The sequence below is a fragment of the Falco peregrinus genome, chromosome 1, assembly GCF_023634155.1.
Source record: "Falco peregrinus isolate bFalPer1 chromosome 1, bFalPer1.pri, whole genome shotgun sequence".
NCBI lineage: Eukaryota > Metazoa > Chordata > Aves > Falconiformes > Falconidae > Falco > Falco peregrinus.
In genome coordinates this window covers 18207107-18225618 of record NC_073721.1, presented here as the reverse complement: position 1 = coordinate 18225618, position 18512 = coordinate 18207107, and the positions used below count along the sequence as shown (strand labels likewise).

The 18512-nt window shown below is 36.0% G+C and overlaps 2 protein-coding genes across 3 annotated transcripts in view; one reads left to right on the top strand and one right to left on the bottom strand.

Annotated features, from left to right (window-relative positions):
* CTNNA3 (catenin alpha 3) overlaps positions 1-18512 on the top strand; it is a 500914-nt gene that overhangs the window by 137742 nt on the left and 344660 nt on the right. The gene's annotated exons all lie outside the window — the stretch shown is intronic.
* LRRTM3 (leucine rich repeat transmembrane neuronal 3) overlaps positions 15967-18512 on the bottom strand; it is an 86974-nt gene continuing 84428 nt past the window's right edge. For both annotated transcript variants that reach the window (XM_013297369.3, XM_005235158.4), the window contains one exon: positions 15967-17879. In XM_013297369.3, the coding sequence (XP_013152823.1) occupies positions 17670-17879 (210 nt within the window). In that variant the 3' untranslated portion in view covers positions 15967-17669. The remainder of the gene's footprint in view (positions 17880-18512) is intronic.

Genomic DNA, 18512 nt, shown 5'->3' with positions numbered 1-18512 from the left:
GTGCTTGCTCTGTTTCCATGGAATATTCTGCTTTTGATAAACTAGAAAAATTCAATAAAAGAATGATTCCTCTGGAGAATTTCTAGTCAGCTGTATTCTGGATTTCTGATGTTGTGCTTCGATTTCTACTATGTTTGTTTTCCAGTTAGTCTGTAGACTGTTAGTGCCATTTTAAATGTTTGATAGAATTGTAAGCAAGTAGTAGGCCCTCTGACTACTTAATTTTTTCTCTGTAGCTATCATCAATATTAACTTAATCATTGAGTCTATTAGTTAAAATACAATTGTATGATGTTTTAGGTTATGAGGGACATCTGACATCTGGTGACACTCCCTGCCCTAGATCAGGTTACCTGAGGCCATGTTCAGTCAAGGCCAGATTTTTAAGGATGCAGATTCCACTGACTCTAGGTGCCTCTTCCAGTGTTTTATCATCATTGTGAAGCACTTTCCCCCCGCTCTGTCTCATCAGTTTCCCTTTCCCCCTTGCTTTGCTTTGATCTAAGTGCTCAGTTCAGCTGGAATAGGTAGCCCCATTGTGTACCCACATGTTTGTGCTGTCAGCCACTCAGGTCCGTCCCCTTGCTTGTGCTAGTTCTGATACTTGTTACCCTGTCTGTCAGCCCGGTCAGCTTGCCAAAGTGACTATTTGCTTGTTCTTGTTGGATTAATTTTCTTTCACTTTACTGAGCTGAGTCAACCTCTGAGAAGGGCGCACAAGCTCTATATACACGCCCAGGGAAAGAGGAATTAGTTACTCAGAGTGCTGAAGTGGGCTACTTGAGCAGAACTGTCCCTTTTGTGGGCTGTGAGCTGTTAACTCAGTCCACCCTAGGAAATCAGAAAGACTCCTGCACTTTCTTCCTTATCCACCTGACTCGTTATCCTTTCCTGGCAAGGTGTGTGTTATGAATTCATTCTGAATACTTATTTTAAGCCTCATGTTGCACCCTTAGACACGTTCTCGTGCACCTGCTAGTCCTTACAGCTAATTCCTCCTTAGAAAGCTTAGAGGAGTTTTTCCTTCCTGAGTTTTCTCTAGTTTTCTCTTCCATAGGAAAATAATGTGTATTTAATGCAGAAAATTGAGCCTGTTTCACTTGCTTGGATATGCCAACACCTCATTTCACATTAACAGCTGCTCTTCTCAGAAACAGCAGAGTCTACTGACTCCTTTCACCTGTTTTTGTGCTTTACGGATTTGCTTCAGTATAAAAAGAGTTTTATGCTGGTCTATATGTTCAGCATGTATCTGTAGATTGTAATCAGCTCTTGGTTGAGACAAAAAATAAAAATGTAATTAGCCAGATTGGGGAAACTGTTTTTTTAGAAACACACTGTAACTGAATGGCATGTGGGTTGTGTATGAGCTACATGTTGGCAGTTTCCAAGTATGAGGTTAAAGAAGGAGGCAGATGATATTCCCTTGAATATACATCAAAAAAAGAAAAAATGTATTAGTAGGAGTATCACTTGCAACATGGGGAGGTGGCAATCCTATTCTTTAACACTGGTGAGGACAGCGGTTAATTGGGTGATATAAATCAGTCTTCTGTATATTCATAGACATTGTCAAAGAGTTTGGCTTTTCCATGTCTGGAGCAAAAATGATATTTGGCAAGTTATTCAAATGTGGCAAAAAATATTCAGATTACTTGCCTGTCGTTTATTTAGATACAGCTCCAGTGGGATACTGCTACAAACCCAAATAGTTATTACAACTTAATTAAAATATGGAGGTTGAAAAAATAACTCAGAGGAGTGTTTTAGATTTTTGTTTTGACCATTAATTCAGGGTAAAAGTTTTAATTTTTTTATTCTCTAGTTCATTATTGTAGTGGAGAAGCTGTGTGTGTCTGTGATATAGATCTATAGGCCAACCTGTAAATCTGGAATCATGCATCGCTTGCAAACAGCCAGGATATGATCCTGTTCTTAGTATCCCCTCTGGCTGGTGGTGACAGGAGCAAGTAAATGAGGAGGAGTTTGAAAATAGTGTCATGGGATTGCTGTGAGATCTAGCTTTGTACTTAGGACAACCTTATAACATAGTGCTCCTGTGGGGGCACTGGGAAACCATTGCCACCATCTGTCTGTGAAAGTCACACCTTCCCCTCAGATCTGTAAGGCCTGACTGTTGGCTAGATGAAGATTTTTGTATGTGGTTTCTAGGTTAGAATGGCTGCTTGCTTCTTTGTCCAAATAACAAACATTCTATTGCAAAAATGATACAGCAAGGCACTCTCTGGCCAAGTTTTGTATAGCATCAAAGATTTTTTTTTCTCTGTTATAAGAAAGAACTAGTGAATTTAAATATTGAAGAGGAAAGCAGAAATCTGAGCATTAGAAGTAAGAAACATGTTTCTAAAGATTACAAATGAAACAGCAAAATCATTCATTAAAAAAGATTGTAGTGAAGACAAGGGATTCAAAAGAAGGTAGAGGGTAGAAGCTAAAGCACAAGAGCAAACTTATGGTAAAGTGGAAAACATAGAAAGACCACCTTGCCTGCATCAGGAGCTTTTTAGTGACTGGAAAATAATGTAGAGATGCAATGTAAATAGAGATAAGCATTGATTGTGGACACAGCCAAAAAAGCTGTGGCACAGAATGTGTTAAACACAGTAGAATTTGCAGAAGGCACGAAGTTTCTACTAATCCATTATTAATAAGAGCAACTAAGAAGGAAAGTAAAAACCTTTCTAAATGGGGGACAGTAACTCAAAAATACTGTGGGTTTTCTATCTGCTTCAGGCTTGATGTAATGGTTAGCTGGGAGTAAGCGCTTAATGAAGTTAGTAAGGCAAATACATGCCAGAAAGAGCTCATAGAATATTTAAGAAAGGAGTTTCTGAACAGTTGGCCTTGATTGTAAAAAACAGTGAGGAATGAGGATTTGCAAGTAATGGAAAAGCAAAACTTATCTTAAAACTAAGGAATTTGTAGATCAGTCCCTGTAACTTGGATAACCAGGAAGAAGCTGCAGGAAACCCTTAAATGTTCATTTTCCTGAAAATCTTCAGGGTAAGAAGGTGGTGATAAACAACAAGCATGAATTTTCAAAATACGTTTTGTCAAATACATCTAGTTCTTTAACAGAATAGCTGGCTAGCAGTTAAAAGGGAAGTAGTAAACATGATGTAGCTCTTCACACAGTGTTTCACACTGAGAGAAGGACATTTTCATAAGCAAACTTGAGAAGCATAGTTAACTTAGAAGTTCCAAGTTATAGTTCACTGAAGAATAACATTCCTAGGGAATTTATATTTTTAATATCGCAGATCAACTTGGGATAGTTTAAGTGTAATTCTGCAAGGACTGGCCTGGGTCCACATATATTACATGTTTTCATTAACAAGGTGGCTAAGGGAATGAAGAATGGACTTAGTGAGTGTTTGAATGATGCTACCCTGGTGAGAGCTCTAAGTATTTTATGGGACAGCAAAAGCATTCCACCACCACCACCTTCTTAAATTTGGAGAGATGGTCTGAAATCTGCAAGTTGAAATGACAAGTGCAAATGATTATCCTGGGAAGAAGTCAGCTGTATAAATAAAAATGCAGGATTTCTGGTTTAGCGGTGATACTATTCATAAGGCATCAGGAGCTTAGAGAATTACAGATGAAATGAACCATCAGTAGGGCTCAGCTCCATATGTAGTTTTGGGCATCACAGTTTAAGAATAGTGTGGACTGAAAAGAACAAAAGGAAACAAGGATTTTAGAGTATATAAAAAGTAAGAAGCAGCTGATGACTACAGAAAGGAAAAAACGGAGAAGAGGAACACGATAATGTTTTCAAATATGGAGGAGGTTTTCATAAGATTATCTGTTGTTAAGTTATTCTTCATATCTGTTAAAAGAAAAACAAATGTATTTGGCAAAAGGCAAAATTTTTGTGATATTAGGATAAAAAATCAACCATATAGATGAGTAAACACTGGAACAGGTTACCTTCGGAGGCCACAGAAATTTGTTTATGGACACAGTTAATGACTGGTTAGATAAACATCTGTTTGGGCAGCTCTAGGAACATTTATGCTGTTTCAGAGTGGTCAGGAGGGAAAAAGAGACTATGAGGTCCCTTCTTTCCCCACTGGTTATTGGCTTACATTCTTATTAAAGTAATATTCCCAGACTTCATTGTGCATTTTCTTACTACAAATTGCTTTTTTCCCATTTTTCCCAGATTAGTGTAGAATTGTCATGGTGAATGCTTTTCATATGCAGTCATCAAAACTGGACTGAAATTTGGTGGGGCTTTTAGGCTTCTGGGTTATCTACAGATAAAAAACTGTCCCTTCTACAATTTTGCCTTCAATATCTGGGGAAGGCTGAATATACAAGAGGAGCTATGAATAGTTGTATGCGTACTAAAAGTATTTTCTCACGAGCTGTTTGCATGAATGTAGTGCATTTAACAGTGATTCAGCTTATCATATCAGCAGGATTTTTTTTACCCTGCCAAATTTACATTAGAAAGATTTATCTAAATGTAGTATTTCAGAATCTACCTAACAGTTTTACATCATATAATCTGTTCATGATCTAGAACTGAAATGCAAGAAATAGAGTAGAATTTTACTGTACAAGATTAAAACTTTAGCAACCAAATTCAATTTGTGCAATGTTCTCTCATATTAACATTTTTCTCTGAAGAAAGTTGATATGCATCGTAGAAAAACAACCAGCCAAGCAGGAAAAAAAATCTTTCTAGAATTTGGTTGTATGGCAGAAATCCACAATAATTTCCCACTGTTAATATAAAATACAATAGAAAATATTTCATATTAAACATTACTCCTTGTACTTACTATTACTTTAAATAGTAATTATTTAACTGCTTATTTAATAATTTAAAGAATGTCAATATCACTGTTCTTAGTGCTTTTATGTAAAAGGGAATATCACTTTGTTTTCTTTTGACTCTGTCTGGAGGAGCAATTTACCTAACGTTTTGTCAGGCACATGAAACTTCGCCTCACCTGTTAGCAGGGAATCAGCCAGCCTGACAGGCAACACATGACTGCATTGTTAAATGTTTATGCTCTCAATGTATTCTGTATGCATTTCATATCACGCTATTTTAACATCAGGATGAATTGACCTGTTCTGGTTATTGCATTTTGGATTTGAGAGAGCTCTGCAAGGCTCTGGAGGGTGCTCCTGCCTTTGAGCTGTGTGCAAGTGAGAGAACTGCCTGGAGCGTGGGGTGGGCTGGGGTACACCTGGGTGGCAGGAGGCTGCCCCAGGCCTGCACAGCTATAGGGAGTGGACCTCCAGTCAAGCTCCACATAAAATCTGGAGAAAGGAAAATTTCCCCAGGTTCTAGATGAGGCTCTTTAAGAATGCTGCAAGCCAGGAAGCTGCTGGGAGGTGTTGGACTAGGAAGCAAGAAAGGAGTAAGCTACCCACTGTCTCAGGACACAGATGAGGGGGAGGTAACCTTTTCCATATATTTTGAGTCACTTAGCCACCTGAGCTTTCTTTCTTAGATAGTTAGTCTGTTCAACTTGTATAATTTTTCTGTTCTAATAAACAGAAGGCTATAGTAAAGATAACTTTAGAGACTGAGTGTGCTTCTGCTACAATCACATGAAGGAAAAAAAAGATGGTCCCATTCCACGCCAGGACCCTGTCACACTGTGCCCTTTTCTGAAATCTGGTATGCCAAATGAGCAGAAAATTTGTCAGGGTGATGATGCAATTTTGTGTGACTAATGGCAGTGCTACCCTCTCCATGAACTTCTGCCAAGTGTCCAGCAGATTTCCTGTAGAAAAGCTATTCAAGAAAGTGTGTCTGCAGAAACAACACCATGAAGACTGGAGCAGGGCACTGTGGTAGGTATGTCGAAGATGTGACTCCTGTTGTCAGCAGAAGGGTCCTTTTACAGTAGCTGGTTTAACTGACTGGAATGTAAGAACAACCCAGAATATGTAGTTGCCTTTCGGTGGGCAGAAATCATGTAAATATGAGAGAGCTTTGTAATTTTTCCAGAATTTCTACTGGAGCTTTAGGTACAAGCTGATGGATTTCTTCTGGAATAAAGTGTAATGCATTCACCTGATTTAGTTGAAGCACACACGCACCCCACCCCATCCCCCCCCCACCCCATCCCCCCCCATCCCCAGTTGGGTTTGGCAGTTATAAAGGAAGAATGACTTAATTATGTGTCGATCTGACTTTTCCACAATAAGCCTGAGAATCTAAAACCATTCTATCAAATGTCACTATTTGATGATGTATTTCACAGTTTAAAACATAAATTTTTTTCCAGAGTTGAAATTAGAACTGCTGACAGTAAGGAAATAAAAATGATTGATGAACTGTTTACACTTGACCAGCTGCTAATGAATTCTCACTCAATATCTTGTTAGCTTGTGCTGAAGTAATACATAAGGCAACCTAGAAAATAGCCTGAAGTTTCTAAAACTACAAAGAACAACAATTTAAGTTATTCTGATGCTTTTGATCTATGAACTGTGATATAAGTTGTAACTTTTGATGTTCTGGGATGATGTGATCGATAGTATAATTTTTGTTTACTCTTTACTGAATGTTGCTATATGTTATATTTTGGCTCAGAGGCAGGGAGAAAGGTCACTTATTTTCCTTCTTGGCCCCTGTAGCCCTTGTTCAGGTGGGGCTCTCTGAAAGGAAGGGAGAATGCACTTGCTTTGAGAACAGCTGAGCATGCTCAGCTGAGAGAAATTTCTGGAGTTTCCTAAGCTAGGGACTAGCATCTCTTGGAGGAGACTTCAGAGAAAGAAGGCAATAATACTCTGGATCCTAAGGGAGTTTCATAAAGTTATTGCATCTCAAAAAAAACCCACAGAGAATTCTTAGCCTGGGAACAAGCTTGTAGGAAAGGAAGGGTACATGATGAGCAAGGGAAGGATTGGCTAACACTTTGATTTTTAGTTCCTTTTATCCAGCAGGACAGCTTTTTTGCTCTTTCAGAATTGTGTTGCAGTAAAGCATAGCTTTGATTCAGTGTCTTTTTGATTCTTTTAAGAAGGTGGAGGAGGTTCTGGTCAAGAAGGGGAGCAGTCGTCTCTGGGAGGCTTCTAATAGCCATTTCTCAGTGATACATGAATTGTAAATACTTAAATCACTATACGGATGAGTTGTTTTTTTCAGTGTGAGAAGGAAGGAGTTACCCTCTCATCAAATATGCTTTCAAGTGTAGGAAATATCTCAGAAGGCTGCAGGTGAGTGTTTAATGATGAGATTAGCAAGTCTGTTATAGCTACTGTCTGTGTCAAACTGTGCTATGCAAAAACCTCATTTTTATCTCCATTGCTGACTCTTGACTATCATCTGTAAAAGTGCAAAAATCCCACTACTTTAAAACGTCAACTCTTCTAAAGTCAATGGTGGAACTTCAACTGACTTTAATGGAGTCAGAGTATGTTGTTTCAGGGAGTTAAGCTCAGCTCTGTGGATATAAAAGAAAAGCTGTGTAGCATCTGGTAAAAATAAGGGGGAGGGGGTAAAGGGGCTCATTAATTTTTTTAAAAGTATGGTTGGTGTTGAGTTTTTCATGCAGTGCTTTTTGTGTTTGCCTATATTGCCAGACACCCATGTTTATTGTAGTGCCTTATAAACATCCTTTGAAAAATATACTTAATATTTTTGTTACAATGCAGTCCTGGTTGTATTTCTTACTGGTACTGTGTTTTGTGTTTTTTGTTTTGACATCCTTTCTATGCAGTTTGGCTATTACTTTCTTGTTCTATTGACATTCATGATGTAAGTTGGAAGAATTTTTGCAAAGCAGAAGGAAGAAATTGTGGTTTCACCTACTGTTTAAGTGAAGCAAATTAGGAAAAGAAAAAACGTTGAAAAATTGTGTAAATTCATTCTGTTTTCCTCAAGCATTTTTTATCAGTATTTTGTGGCAGCTGAAATTTTTGACAGGACTAGACTCTGTATGACTCTCTTGGCCTCAGACTGCATATAATTATTCGGAGTACACTGTTTCTCCTTGTAGGAAGCCTTATTACCCACAGGCAAATGTAATCTATCATCTTTTCCTTCAACAGTTCCCCTTTTCCCTCAACCCCAAAAGAAATCATAAAAGATTTATAAGGTTCTGCAGCACACAAAACCTGCTTCATTATCCTTAAATCAAGTGTATCTGATTGCAGAGCTCTTATTTTTATAAGAATTTTGGGAGCAGAGTATTTTACGGTTTTTGGTGTGCTTTTACTAAAGGTGAAATATGCATTTTTAAAACAAATTCTTCTGAGAGATATTGCTGCAAAGTAAAAGCCCGTTTTGTCAGAGGGGGGAAAAAAAAAAAGGGATCTACCTTGAGATGTCCAAAAAGTATTCAAGCTGAAAAGATAACTTCAATTCAGATAGTATGGTCTTATATATATATGTGTATATAGTGTTACCATCCTATCTTTCTGATGTAACATAACATCTTATTCACCTATTTTTACTGGCATGGCAGATGAAGTAGACAGCTTGTTGAATCTAGACGTCATTGTGTTCACCCCCTTTTGCCAGTAGATTAAATCTGATTTGGGACCAGTCAATATGAATAAGCACTTGATTTGTGCTTCCCATTTTCATTACTTCATCTTTACTTGCTGATCTTAATCTGTTACCATAATGACCGATTACACAGTTTTCTCAAGTCCTTCACAGCTGAACCATTTTGGTCTTCCTTTTATGTTGGTCTCTCAATCTTTTCTCTCTTTTCTTTCTCCATTTTGTACATCTACCTCTTCTCCTGTGCAGATAGAATTATTTTTTTTCCTGGTTGGATGTATTTCCTAAACTTTGTGGTATAGGAGAATGTTTTCCAGTGAAATGCTGATTCATTTTTGTACTGCTTTAATGGAGATACTGGCTTTGTGTGAGAAATAACTGTAAGGATTTCAGTTTTTATTGGTAGTTAGCACATTTCACCCTCATTCTTAATTACTGGTTTGCTTATTTATCTCTTCAGTCAGACAGTAAATGTATAAACTCATACTATTTCAGCTTAGTTCACCTGTTGATGCTACAATATATATGTTAAAGATTTCTTTTTATAATGTTTGCTTAATTTTTTAATTATTTTTCATGGTTACCTTTATAGCTGAGAGTCTTGAAAATTGTTGTTGATGGCAAAATATGCCACTAAATCACAGCAGACTTCTGCTTTTGATAGAAGCAGCATTGTGTGTCCTCGTTGCCCCATGTAACTGAAATAATTCTCATATAAGCAATCTATTGGTGTCCTTAGCTACATTATTTATGTATGTATTTATAATTCTTTGATTTACTTTTCCACTTCTCTTGGTTTCCCTCTTAGGTGAAACAGGTTGTTAGCAATAAGATATTTTTAACATAAACGCAGTTGTTTGAGACTCTAATGTAGAGTTATTTGCTTCACAGAGCAGTTAAAGAATTAAGATGTCAATGTTTGCATATGTGGGTCTTGTCTTTATTTCTCTGTGGTCAGTTACTCCTAGTTCATTTATATAAGGCCAGCTTTTTTATCTCTCTTAATGATTTACATTTGCTTACTCTCTTTCTGCTTACTCAGATATACAGAAGATATTTGGTACTAGAGAAAATGGAAAAAAAATGTTTTTCATTTGAGTGGAAGGTAGAAGGCTTTTTCATTTTCAGGTTATTTGTTTGTGTATTTTCAGTCCAGACTTAAATTTAATCCTTCTCATCTCCTGTTTTATTTAGTGCCTTATTAACCTGTACGTCCCTTTAAAAAACACCCTTAAATATCTTCTATTCTAGCTACATATAATTTTTGAGAATATATTTTTTTTGTTCCAGCAGCAGAACTTAGTTGCGCCTGTGTTTATATCCCCTTTCTTTACATCCTCTCTCAGGAGTAATACGGAATTTTCGCTGCATTTAAATCACTTCAAGTTTTAGCTAGCAATATGAGTGTTTTAGTTCAGTAACTATTGTATTTTTGTGGTATTAGCAATTGCCCTGCCTAAATTTCCTCCCCCTTCTTCGAATTTTGTAAAAGAAAAACTTTAAAGCAAAGTCTTACAAATAGGCCGTTAATTCTTATTTCTGGAAGCACAAATCAATTTATTCTTTTTCAAAGAATAATTAAGGTTTTCGGTAAGATACTTGCATATTACATGAAGAAATCTTTGAATATAATTTATAGCAGTATAAATGATCTGAAATAAGTTCTTAATTTCAGTGGGTCTCTTAATTCCTTTGCTAAAGAAAAGGTGGAACTTCAAAAATCCTGAGGCAAAATGCATGCAGGCAGGCACGAAAAGAATGAACAAGAGCCAACGCTTGTGAATATTGGAGAAGAGACTGGCAGCAATTTACATTTGAGTTGTCATTTGAAATTTAAATCATAACAGTGATCCTGCAGTGCAGAACAGAGGCAGATCTTTATGCCTGTTTAGGATCCAGGTATTTTCATGAGACTTTGTAGATTCAAGGAGTTATTCAAAGAAAAAAGAAATGGAGGAAAGCTTCAGGAAAAAAGTAGCCTACAAATAGCTATATGTAAGCTAGACATTAGACAGGATTATGAATCCTGTCTTACAAATCTTACGAATGGTAACATCTTAAAAATGGAAATAGAAACTTAATCAATAATACTTATTTCTGATCAGGTTCACTAATTCCATTCCTATTTAAGTATATAATTTTAAAAAGATTTTTTTATAAAAGAATGTACTGGTCATTTTCACAAGTGGTGCATCTGTTTTTCTGGAAGCTCAAATTTTGGGAAAAATCTTACTTTCTTCTCTTCAAATATTATGAGACTTTCAGTCAGTAGTAACCTGTATGGCATTTGTCAAGGTGGCCATGACACATACGGGTTTAGACATCCGAGAGTTGTAAGCAGCAATTACGTTAGGTGTAAGGAAAAATATTTTAATAGCAAGAATAGTTAAGTATGGATACAAATTGATGTAAATACTGTGTTTCCCCAGAGACTGAAGGTTTTTGAAGAAGTTAGAGAAACATCTGCCATAGTAAAGGTGATTTTGCTTTGAGTTGGGGAGGACATTGTGTTCACCCCTTCCAGTTCCACTTGTGAAGCTTCTGTTTTAATCACTTGATAAAAGTAGAATTAGGACAGTTTTTACTGACATATATTCATCATGTATTCAAGGATTTAGGGTGCAAAAAGTTTTAAAAAAACTCACCCAAAACAAAAAAAAACCCAACCAAAACAAACCCAAAACCCAACACCACCTTGTGTAGTGTAGTGGTAGAACAACAAAACCAGGTTGATTTTTATTAGCATCTTATAGCATTAGCATATTTATGAGGTTGGTTTGTAAGATCTAGTGGTGAAGCAAAAGGCACTTAAGTCAGACAAGCCTGTGTTCGGTAGGCAGCAAACCTGTTCAGCTCTGGAGACTGATACCTGAAAGGCATTTAACCCTGGGTTTTTTCCCTCCAGTAACTCAGTCTGAATATTTTTTTATTTATTTTTTGCATTCTCAATTGTGACAGAGCTTGGAGAAAGGAACTAGCAGAAATGTAAGGAGAAATATGAACTGTCTAGATAATGCTAAAGCAGAAGACAAGAAAAAATAATTTTCTTCATGAAAACTTGCATATTCAGATATAGCATTGATAGTTGTATTTTTTCTTTCTTGAAAATGAGAATAAAGATTTTCGATAGTGAAATCTAGACTATTTGTGTGAGTTGACAGATTCTTTAAAAATAAAGTTACCAACAGCAAGATGTAAGAGGGAGATGCATCATCATTACTAGAAAAATAAAGCAGTTTCATTATTTCTTTTGAAAGAATAAATGACAACAAAATGTATTCAGTATGAATGGTTCAGTTAATGGCTTTCCATGCTTCATTTATAACATACTCTTGTATAAAACTACTGAAATTATTGAAGTACTGAGTGCTAGAGGGACACATCGTTTTCTTTTAATGAGTATTCTCATCCCCAGTTGATTAGTTTTGGTTCTCTAAAAGGCACAGAGTTAGTATATACAATGTTCAAACTATTTGACTTTGAAATATGTTTCATTGGTGCAATCATTTTATGATTAGATTGTAGATAGAGCTATTGCTAAATTGCATCCACCTTAAAAGTCTGTTTCTTAAGGAATACAACATGGAAGGCACTCTATGAAAGCTGGAAAAATCATGTTCTTATGTAACTGAACATTTTTAATTCCTCTAGTGTTTATTACAATAACATCCATCCTGTTTACATGAGTTGACCCAAGGGTATTAATAAGGCAGTCATCAAACATTAGTTAATCTAAATAAATTCCATACTAATGCAACATTAATTAATGCTCACATGTATATTGTTATTGTTACATGTGTGATGTCTATAGTGGTGACACTTTGAAGTGTCCACTATCATGGATGTATTAGAGCTTTAATGTAACAGGACTGGGTATAATGAATTCCATGTTGCAGGCTCATTTGCTACTACACAGCAGGTGCTCCTGTGTATTTAACCATCTAAAAAGACAGTTTTAGGGAGGAGTTATTTACATAGAAAATTGATGTTGATAAAGTAGAATATAAGCTTTATTGCCATGTGGGATTTTCACAGTTGTGCATGCTGCACTTCAGCTTACATAAAAATTCTTGGCAAGTTTCTAGTGGCAAAATGTTAATTCCTTAGGTGTTCATTAAAATAACATTAATAATGAACTCTGATGTTCATGTTGATTTATTCTGAAACTTTATAATTAAAATTAATCAGATTCTATACTTAGGTAGAACAGGAAAATGGAATTTGGCCTCGTTACTTTATAATAGAACTGTTAATTCACTTAAATGTTAGGGTTTTTTGTGGAATTTAATGATCCTTTTAAATAAGGATCATGCAGTCAAACTTTGACCTAATAAGAGATTCCTGTGTGTCTATGTTGAAAAGTGGTTTGCTATATTTTGTGAGGAACAGGCTTATTTTTTGTTTACTGTTGTGATGGACTTGATAAAGCTAAAAAAATATTCTGCTTTCTAGTGAGCTGAATCTTGATTTTAAGAACACCCACAAGGGAAATCTGATAATTAAATCTACAAGGTTTCAGATAATGTCTGTACTTTAGATGACTGGATGGATGTTATTCAAGCTACCTGGAAGTTGTCAGTCTGTCATTATTAATTACTTGATAATGATATTTCTGTGTCAAAAGTGGAAGTGAAAAGTGTTATTATTACACTACTCTATCATTCTTCTCTACTGGAATAAAGAAAGGAGGCAGCTTTTATTGTCAAATAAATCTACTTTCTTCAGGAGTTGTGAGTGTTATAAATTTATGTGGCTTCAAAGAAACCATATACACATTCAAAGAGGGACTATATAAGACACCACATTTCGCTCATTAAGTCCCTCACCTACAATTGTTGGGGACTGTAGGAGCATTCTGGGGAAATATTCCTGTGTGTTCACCCCATTCTTTAGTTCTTTGGGTTTCTTCTTTCAGCTGCTGTTCAAGCCATGTTATCAAGCCTAGATGTACTTTGTTCTGACCAAGTAAACCCATTATTATATTCATTTACAGGTATTTATGCCTTTACTGGCAAGATTTGCCTTCAGGAAGCCCAGGCCTCTGTGAGCCATGTAAAAGTCTGGAGCAAAAAGATCTTTCCCTCAAGAAAGGAGGATCAGGCTAGGGAACACATGTTGAACTGTTCTTTCTTACTTGTTCAACAGACTATTTCTGCTAGACCACTTAGCAACTAAATACAGCTGCTTGTATTTGACACTGTACATGAGCATGCAATTAACTATCTCGAAGTGCCTATATTGCTAATAAAGCAATTTCCAGATTTATTATAGTTCCATTGATACTGGAATCCTGGCGTCATTATTCTAGTCAGTGGTGTTGCCTTTGCAGGTTTGTTTTGGGTTTTTTTTACCATTCGCATTGTGGGTTTTGCACAATTTCTGCTCTCTTGTCCAATCTGAGGATTGGAAATAAGAGTAAGGGATAAAAAATGCCTTGAGATAGAAGGGGAGAAATTGAGTGGCTGTCAGTAAAGCTATCTAGTACACAACTTCTGAGGCTGGTACGTTTTCCATTTGTTGTATGTTGCCAAAAGAAGTCTGATATTTGTGACATATCTCTGAAAACTGTGTATGGATTTTGTTGTTGCTAGTGATAGCTGTCAGATCCCTTGTTTATACAACAGTTTATACAATGCCTTATACTGCAAATTTTGATCGCTTTGTAATTGAAACGTCATTTGCTTTCTTGTATAGATGTTATTTTTGTGTTATGTTTTTATATACTGTCTTGAGACATATGCTGTAATTTGTCAGATTAATCGTTAATCTGACTATACACCTTCTTTAGATAAGCACTCCTTTCAGGTACTTGTGCTCAATTTCCTAATGGGTATTTCAGCCCTGTAACTTGCTGTACAAACATGATCCAGTGATCAAGGAACTGTGAATTGTTGCTTGTGGCTAGATTTATTTTAAAAAATGTCTGTGCTTTTTTTATTGATAGAGGTTATACTCCATCAGTTTGCATTCTGCAAGCATAATGAATTCACCCAGATTTTTCTTGATAAAATGATCTAGCAGGGTATGGTGGTGTCACTTGACTGTAAGACTGAGATCGATGCTGTTGGCTACTGCTGTTTCTGGTTTATGGATCTTGCAGCAAAGGCTAATGATATATGAAAGTGACCCTCTGTAAATAAACATTTGAACAGATAGGCTCCGCCTACTTTCTTCTTGCTAACTTGTAGCTTAGAAGACTGGGGCTTTCTTAGGTGATATTTTGTTTTGTCCTCATAACTAGAGCATTTACTATTTCTGTGCGGTCCAAGTCAGAATAAAGCTGGCAATAGTATGTCAGAAAGCAGGTATACACACACTAACATAGGACCTTTGGAGTGAGTCCTTGTTTGGGTTAGCATAACCTAGATTTTTTTTTGCACGATATGGATTTTTTAGGGAAGGTACCTACCTGCCATCTGGTTTTCTTGAAGACATCCATCTTGTTCAGAATAGCAGATTTCAGGCTGCTGTAGTCCATGAAATAAATGGTATTCAGTTATGTGTATGGAAACATGTTTCAACACTCTAGTTGTGGGGTAGGCAAATATTCCACTGCTGCTGTGGGTCCTGGGGTGTTGTATCTGTCTTTCAGAGCACTGGAGTGGCCCATTTGGGTTACAGAGTGCCTGGCATGACAAATGCCCAGGAAGCTGATTGTGATAGTATAGCAGACCTGTGAGGTGCGGGATTGCTGCTGCTTCTGTGACCCTGCTGTTCTAACATTTGCCTATTGATATGTTGGTCTGAAACTGCAGGTCTTTCAGGACAGGTCCAAGACAAACCAGATTCATTAATGTATGCTTCACTATTTAGGGCAAGAAACAAAGGAAGAAACATTCGTGTGTATGTGAATAAATACCCAGTAGTGCTCATTTAACAAGATGTATCAAAATGATTTTGCGTCTCTTGACGTGAGAGTTATTTTATCATGTTGCTTAGCCTACGTTCATTAGAGCGTCTAACATTGAAAATATTAATGTTGTACAGTTCTCCATAAAATAGGAGTACATGGTACAAGAAATACATTTGAACATTTGTGCAATTTGAGTAGTTACATCAGTGCCAGGACCATGTTCACGCACCATACATACACATACTTGAGGGCAGTGGGTCAAGGTAAAGCATAGGAAGTACAGAGTAAGAATAGCTGAAATCTTTTGGGAGGGTGATACCTGATCCTAACAGCTCAGGCCTTCTATTACGACCAGAATGCTTAAACATTAAACCTTAAAAACAACATTGAAATGAAGCAGTTAGCTTCTTCCTGCAGTATAAAAGTCACTCAGCTCCAGAATGACACTGCATTTTTGGTTTCATTTTATAATTAGCAAAATGTATTTTCAAACTGTGCATTAAAAAAATCCAGCACTGTAGAAGATGACCAGAAATGCAAGAACCCATGTAGTAAAGAAATAAGAAACTGAAGTGTGGAGATTTAAGATGAGTCTTAAAAAGACAAGTAATGTTTTGAATAGGAAATAATTTATGCAAAATATGTTACAAAATCTATGATGCTAAATAAATAACCAATACAATGTATTCTGTTTTGACACTTTGTTTCCACTTAAAAGATAGTGAATGCAGTTTCATTTGTTAACAATATTTTGAAGCTATTTTTCTTTATATTTGCTTTATATTTTGTACAAACAGTTGAACTAATTTTAAATTTCAGTCTTCTGCTTTGAAGCTACAGGAAAATATGGTGGGATAAACATTCAGAAAAATAGATTTGTGGTTATATATTTTCTCTTTATTATAAAAAAGTTGCTTCACCATATGAAACTTTTTTCTCCTATACTTTGGAAGGCTCATGTTCCCTTTTATATTTACCAAGTCAGCATATAATATTTTTCTAATTTCTGTAATCTTTTATGATTACAACATGAGGGTAGTGTTATAAAAGTTATTCTCATACAGTATTGAGAAGTCTTGAAGATTTAAAACCAAAGAATGGGATATAGGAATGCTTCAATCCAGATATTAAATAGTAGACAAGCAATGTAGTAATTTTTAAGGACTTAATACTACATTTTTTTTATGTTTGTTTAGAGATTTTTGGGGTTTTTTTCTTTGTTTGATGTATCGCAATGTTAAAGGACTATTAACCTTTAACATTTGATCCAAATTACTGTGTATTTCAGCAAAGTAGAAGTTTCTTACTTAAGAATAACATTTTACATTCTAAGACTAGTATAACTCCAAGGTCTTGTCTCTGTTGCCACTTCCATCAGCAGCTATCTTTGACAGAAGCAGATTTTGGGCCTATTTGTCTTTAAGTAGAAATACAAATGCCTGATTTGGCAGGCTCTGCTTTCACAGCAGTTTTTGTAAAGACAGCTGCCTGTTGAAGTCTCCTGTCCATATTGTCTTGCAGAACAGTGAGACTTAACAAAACATCATCAGTGTCAGCTAGCAGTTGCATATGTAAACTTTGTTCTTAAAATATATCTGTTTATCATTACATTCTTCTGATTTAGAAATCAGGCTGTATTTCAAGGCAACAGGTAAGTTTGAGGAGAATTTTATTTTTTTTGTAATTTTCATTTATAAGAAAACTTGGCTATGTATTTTAAGAATTTCTTAGAAGTCTGAATAGTTTAACCCTCCTTTTGGTTAATGCATTATTTCTGGAACCAGTAGATAAAATTCTACACATTAAACACAGTAAAAATGATGCATATTCTGCAAAGGACAGAATTTTAGATTAAAGTTTTCTGGGCACAAAAGCAGTAACAAAATGATCCCTACAAAACAGAGTAACTTAACACAAGAAATAACCTTTGTTAATTTGAGACTTTAGAAACTGAAACTTGTAAATTAAGATGTAATTAAATTATGGTTCTGTACATACCAGCTGTTCTTGGTAATTGAAACTTTACAATATGAAAAATACATTACATCTGTACAGTTTATACAGGTAGGTAGGATGAGTTTTGAAAAAGATCCACTTAAAGGGTCATACTCTGAAGTCAGAAAAATACTGCACAACTTAACTAATTACAAATTGTAGAGTTGAAACAATTATTCTTTGTGATTAATTTTTAATTTGAAAAGGGATCCTAGAATCCATAATATTATGTCTTCTCATTTCTGTCCATACATAGAATTTGGTTGCGACCTCTGCTACAGGGAAAACAAAAACAAAAAACCAACAAAAAAACACCAGTTAAGCCAGCTGCTGACTGTGTTCCTTGATTCGTGCTGCTGTTGTTATTGTGCTCAGATCCAGATCAGTTTCTAGGTGTGTTTCCACTGTTTCTTCCTGGTTATTGGAGTCATAGGGCTTGTGAGCAAGCAGTTCATGATGTACTCCACAGTAACTTATCGTGGGCTGATCATATGCAAGAAATGTTGACACATTCATAGACAGTGGTATCTAGGGGAAAAGCAAAAATGAAAACCAGCCAGTTACCAAAAGACATAATCAAATTGTACCTACCTGAATCTGATGTTGAAGAAATTGACCGTCTAAAACCATTGGCTAATAGAAATACAGTGCTGCATGTAAACAATCTCTCTATCCCTCTACTTCCTCCACTCCACCCAAACCCTAGTCTTTACTAGGGTGTTTTAAGCCAAACTGCTACCACCTTTGATCATGTGGCCTAGAGCCAGGTGTGTGCTTGAATGTATTTATGAGGATTAAGATATGATTGAACTCAAATTATCTTTAGAATGTAATTAGCCTCTTCTAAAATCAATCTATCAGGGAGGAGAAAGAGGAGTGTCTTAGTTGGGGGTATATGAAATATTTCAAATGAAATTTAAATGACTTTTCAAGTTTAGAGCTGTTAGTGGATCTTTTTTGAGTGCGTCAGTGGGTGTGCTACCTTTGAACTGCTGGGAAATACTCTCAGATGACACGTTTCCTATTATTTATAACATAAGCATTGATTTCAATCTATCAGCTTGCAGTAAATACTGGACCACAGTAGATGATTGCTTCATCCACTGTTATGCTATGGTAGCTCTGGAAGCTTCACTGTTGCATGTTTAAGTCAAACGTTTT